The 6,000-nt window shown below is 40.4% G+C and overlaps 1 protein-coding gene across 1 annotated transcript in view; it reads right to left on the bottom strand.

Moving 5' to 3' along the window:
• Positions 1–551: 551 nt before the first annotated feature.
• Positions 552–6,000, bottom strand: part of LOC111839477 (uncharacterized) — a 99,912-nt gene continuing 94,463 nt past the window's right edge. Inside the window, exons 13-14 of the mRNA XM_072717791.1 lie at positions 2,379–2,425; positions 552–1,390 (exon numbers count right to left, since the gene is read on the bottom strand). Coding sequence (XP_072573892.1) covers positions 855–1,390; positions 2,379–2,425 — 583 coding nt within the window. The 3' untranslated portion in view covers positions 552–854. The remainder of the gene's footprint in view (positions 1,391–2,378; positions 2,426–6,000) is intronic.

Genomic DNA, 6,000 nt, shown 5'->3' with positions numbered 1-6,000 from the left:
GTACAAATTCTTAATGTCCCCTGAGGTACGTTGTAACGAAGTTCGACTGTAATCATATTTAGTATTTGGTTGTGCACATGCGTTCATCATGTTACATGCTGATAACAGAGTGCAGAAGGGACAGGAAACCTTTGCTGAAAAATGTAAAAAAAAAAAGTTTATGGTGCAGGCGGCCTATATACTGTAAGAATATAGGTGGGTGGGTCAGACATCAATTGTAGCATTGCTTCAAAATTTATGAAAAAATGAGAAATTTTAACAGTGAGTTAAAAATAGCTGCCAGGCTGCCTCCATGTCCAGGGCCATATCGTTTCTGTACAAAACTAAAGTCACCAGGGGAGACATCAGCAAGAGGAATAATGTCTGTGGGTCTGAGCCAAGTTTCTGTTAAAAAAAAAACACAGGTCTGTACCAGTGTCCAGCACCATGTCATTGACAAGAAGTGATTTGTTTACTAAAGAGTCAATATTCAATAATGAGAATTTTATGCTTTTTGCTATTTAATAATATTACTCCCTTATGCATTTGGCACCGATTAACCAGGACATTAACATGATATAACAGAAAGCCTTTATTGTCATTGTACAGGTAGGAAATACAATATATAGACCAATATGTAAAATGTACATATTCATGGGAGACTTAAGGCTTATGTAACCACTACTTCTATTGAACCAAAAGAAATATAGATAAAAGTGTTTCTGCGTATTTGTTGAATTCACCAAACCTCATTATTTATTTTTGTCAAACAATAAAAATGGTTATATAGGTTAGAAAGCAGAGATTTACCATAGAGAAAAGGCAACATGTGACACTGTGATACAGCTAAAATGGTTCCTCCAGCAAACAGTGAGCTATCTCAGCATGCACAACGACACTGGGGAGTTTGGATAAACCCGAAACCCTGGACAGAGGGGTTCAGTGAATGAAGAGTTGAACCTGTACAGGAGGGTCAGTCCATCAGTGGTGACCCTGTAGAAGGAAAGAGTACCAGCCTCCCAGTCCAGATACACTCCTACTCTCCAGGACCCTGAGGGCTGTATGGGTATGACAGTCAGTTTATTATTGTGCCGGACATAGTAACTGTGAGGAGAGCAGCGCAGACTCCATGACTTGTCATTGTCTCCAAGCAGACAATCAGCACTGTCTCCTTTCCTCCTGATTCCTTTATAAGTCATTCCTATGTAGGCTGCATCTCCACTCCACTCAGCTTCCCAGTAACAGCGACCAGTCAGACTCTCTCTGCACAGAACTTGGGGCCAGCAGTCAAATCTCTCTGGATGATCAGAATATGGCTGCTGCTCTGCCCCACATGTCACCTTCCTGTTCCCCTCTGATAGAGACAGGTGGCTGTATGCTGTGTTGGGGTCCAGTGTCAGGTGGCAGGGGTCTGTAGGTAAGAGGAAGAGCCAGTAATACCATCAGGCAGATCAGCATCTACATCATTTTATCACTGTCACAGCTCACACACTCACTAATGCAGAACTCGCTCTAACACATTTTATTCTCAGTTTTAGTCGTGTTGCTGCCTGATTCCATGACACTCTAGCTGCCCCTGCACTGTGTGTGAGACGCCACACTGATGGACTTGCTTGGGACTTTGGCCAATACTTTATTTTTCTGTACAATACAAAAACTGCACAGCTTCCCCCAACACAGGAATTATGTGACTATGAATTATGTGAAATACCTCAAGAAAAGTTGAAAGTTGGTGGGAAGCTCGACTGAAATGCTGCATATGCTAATCAGGCTTAATCATGGGTAAAATAATTACAAAACAACAATACTAATCATACATATTCACCACAAAATTTGACACCCAAGATTAATACTAAAAATGAGGGTCTTTACTGTAAAATATGACATTATTTCACATCGCTTTGGACATGACTGAGGAGAAAGTCTGGTGTCATCACTAGTTTGGTGAATGATTTAAAAAAAAATAGACTCACTGTGTGCACAAAAAGAACAAATAAGGTTTTTTGTGAAATTATAGATGCACAGTCACATCATAATGTATTTTTCCCTGTTACACTCTCACACAAACACAAGAACAATATGAACAGCTATGAAGTATTTCCCAGACTCCTATTTTATTTAAGAAACCAGTCATGTATAAATTGAGCAGTTTTGTTTAAAAAAAATGTATAAATAATTTAATGTTTTTGGTTATGTCTGTTTTATTTTTCTCCTTTGGATGTTAGCTAAAAGTAAACACACACCCAAGCTCACCTAAACACAAACATGGAAATCCATCTACATAAATTGCAAAAAACAAACTCATCACAATTATTTTGATACAATCATTAAGTAGTATTAATGATATCATTAATAAAAAGATAATAAATCATTAATAAAAAAAACCCAGACACACTTACATTTCTGTAAGCCTGGTCTGGTCCTGCACTCTCCCCTGTGGTCCACACTATAGAGAAGCAAAATGATATATTACTGCTGTATCCGTTTATTTATTGGTGCCTCTTCTTCACATACATGCATAAGTATCTGTATCCGGGTCATGCATACACTGTCCAGCCTCTTATTAAAAAAACCCGCTCTTGACCCTGCAGTTCTTAATCATTACAGGCTAATCTCTAAACTGCCTTTTCTTGCAAAAATTCTTGAAAAGATAGTTTATGTCACACCCCGCTCCGTCCGCTCCTAATGTGTGCCACGCCCACCTCGTTACCTCGTGTTCAGCCCTGATTGTGATTTTGTATTTAGTCCTCGTCTGAGTCAGTCTTCCCCAGACTTGTCATTAATGTTACCTGTTGTGCTTCCCCGGTCCCGTCTTTCTCCAATAAACCCCGTTTGCCCTACTTCCTGCCTCCGTATCCCTGCTTCCTGGATCGCCTTCTCCGCAAGTGTCACAGTTTACAATCAACTAATGGCCTTTCTGGAAGAGCGAAATATTTTTGAGGTTCTTCAATCTGGTTTTAAGTCTTTACATAGTACGGAATCAGCCCTTTTAAAGGTTTTTAACAACATATTTTTAGCCACAGACTATGGAGATTGTGTTATTCTTGTATTTTTAGACTTGACTGCGGCTTTTTTCCCACTCCGGCAGTAGCCTGCTGTGAGGGGGTTTTTGTGATTTTTCGACCTCCCAAGAGCAACTTCGATTTCGCCTTGTTTTTAGTTCATACTTGGTTCAGGCAGAAGTTCTTCTGGTAAGTAGTAGTAAATTTATCAGGTTTAAAATTTTAAATAAAATAGTAATTAAGTTCCGTTTTAACACAAGTAATAACTTATTTTAGTGTACTCGGCACGTTACTGCATTTATTGATACGCAAATTAATCTTTATAGTTAAATACACTATATAAATTTACTGGGCTGGGAGTACGGGGTCATAGTGAGTTAGTTAATTATGGGGCCGGCTCAGTGTTGTGTTTGCAAGATGTTTGCCCTTCTGGACGTTAGTGTCCAGTCAGACTTCATCTGCGAGCGATGTAAGCTAGTGGACTCACTCATGGTCAAGGTTTGTGACCTTGAGGAGCAACTGGCTCTCATCCAATGCAAGAGTGAGTTAGATGAGCTAGTTGATACGCCGTTTAGGGAGATGGTGTGTACGCCACTAGCGGGGGGGAGGGGGAATGAAGAGCAGAGAGGTCGAGAGAGCTGGGTGACCGTAGGTCGTAGACGCAGGAAAAGGCGTACACACGTTACAGAGGCGGCATCACCTGAGGTGTCTGTGTCTAACAGGTTTCAGGTGCTTCCAGCTTTAGAGCCGGAAGGGACTGGGGAGGCAGGTGGGCCCTTGGGCACTGAGGAGCCCCCTCACCCCAGGAAGAGGGAGGTTGTGGTAGTAGGGGATTCAATTATTAGGGGAGTAGACAGTTATGTGTGCACGCGTGATAGAGGGTCCCGTACGGTGTCTTGCCTGCCTGGTGCCCAGGTAGGAGACCTTCCAGATCGTGTGGACAAGCTTTTGGCCCCAGCTGGGGTGGATCCAGTTGTCGTGGTGCATGTTGGCACCAACGACATAGGCAAGGGTAGAAGGGTTGTTCTGCAGGATAAATTTATAGAAGTCGCCAATAAGCTTAGAAGCAGAACGTCCATGGTGGTATTTTCTGAAATACTCCCCGTGCCACGCGTAAGTCAGGCTAAGTTAGCTGAGATAAGGAGATTAAATGCGTGGCTAAAAGGATGGTGTAGGAAAGAGGGGTTTAGGTTTATGGGGCACTGGAGGACCTTCTGGAACAGGTGGGACATCTGAACCGGAGGGGAACCAGTGTACTGGGAAGGCGTATTTGTAGAGTAGTTGAGGAATGTTTAAACTAGGGACTGGGGGGGCAGGGAGGTTAGTTAAGTATGTAACTGGGGGGAAACAGAAAGCCCCAAAAAATCATATTATAAGTAGGCACTGTAATAGGCCTACCCTTTGTTGTCTGTATTTAAACGCCAGGAGTATTAGGAATAAAATTCATGATTTAGAGGCTCTTATCTCATCGGACTCTTATGATATTATAGCAATAGCTGAAACGTGGTTGACTGGAAAGGATGGACAATAATATAATATGGATGGTTACACGTTGTTCCGTAAAGACCGTATAGGTAAGAAGGGAGGTGGTGTTGCAGTATATGTAAAGGAAAACTTGCAGGCAAGGGAGCTTACTGATATAAGTAAAAGTACGGAAGCTATATGGGTAAAATTAGATGCTAAAAACTCAAATAGCCTAATTGTCGGTGTTTGTTACAGAGCACCTAATGTAGCTGCCGAGGAAAACAGATTGTTATACAGTGATATTAGGATTTTGAGCAATAAAAATGATGTGGAAGTTATGGGTGATTTTAATCTACCGGGGATGCAGTGGGACATTGTTGCTGGCTCTTCTGAAAATGAACTTGAGATGGTGGAATTAGTACAGGATTGTTTTTTTACTCAGTTTGTTAACACCCCTACCAGGGGAGATGCCATTCTTGATCTTGTTTTCTCTAATAACCAGGACAGGATTGGTAAATTAGACGTTTTAGAACCACTTGACAGTAGCGATCATAACATGGTTAAATTTGAGGTTAAGTTTAGTGCCCGAAGAGCAAAGTCCAAATTAAAAATATATAATGTTAGGAAGGCTAAATTCAATTGTATGAGATTAAAACTAGAAACTGTGAACTGGATGGAGTTAAATAACAAAACTGTTGAAGAGGCATGGGAATTTTTTAAAAGCACATTATTGCAAGTGCAAGAGGACTTCATACCTGTTTCCAGCTAGAATAAATCTAGGAAATTGCAACCTAGGTGGTTTACTAGGGAAATAAAGTATAAAGTAAGGAGGAAAAGGGCTTTGTTCCAGAAATGGAAAATAACTGATGATGACAGAATAAAGCAAGAGTATCTAAATCTACAGGCTGAATTAAAAAATGACATTAGACGAGCTAAAAGGAATGTCGAAAGGAAGATCGCATTGGAGGCTAAGGATGACGTTAAAAGTTTCTTCCAGTATTTTAACTCTAAAAGAGCTCTAAAAGCTGAAATTACTAATCGGCAGGATAGTAAGGGTCTTATAATTGAAAACGACATTGATATAGTAAATGAGTTCAATGATAGTTTTGCACGGGTATTCACTGTTGAGGACACTAGTAACTTACCAGTTCTTATTACTAATCCAACATCATCTATAACTAATATATATATAACTGAAGCTGATGTTTTGCAAAGCCTAGCTAAGCTCAAAATAAATAAATCACAGGGCCCTGATGGCATCTTACCTATAGTGTTAAAAGAGATGAAGGATATTATTTGCCGACCCTTAACTTTACTGTTTCAAAAATCCTTATCTGAAGGTGTGGTACCTTCTGATTGGAAGCATGCCAACATAACACCCATTTTCAAAAAAGGGGATAGAAGTAATTTTTCAAACTATAGGCCAATCAGTCTAACTTGTATAACTGGTAAAGTTATGGAGGCTATAATCAAAGAGAAAATGGTAGATTACCTGGACTCAAATAACATTTTGAGGGATAGCCAGCATGGATTTAGGAGAGGTAGATCCTGTTTA

The sequence above is a fragment of the Paramormyrops kingsleyae genome, chromosome 11 (genome assembly GCF_048594095.1).
Source record: "Paramormyrops kingsleyae isolate MSU_618 chromosome 11, PKINGS_0.4, whole genome shotgun sequence".
Classification (NCBI taxonomy): domain Eukaryota; kingdom Metazoa; phylum Chordata; class Actinopteri; order Osteoglossiformes; family Mormyridae; genus Paramormyrops; species Paramormyrops kingsleyae.
This window is presented reverse-complemented; position numbering and strand designations above follow the sequence as displayed.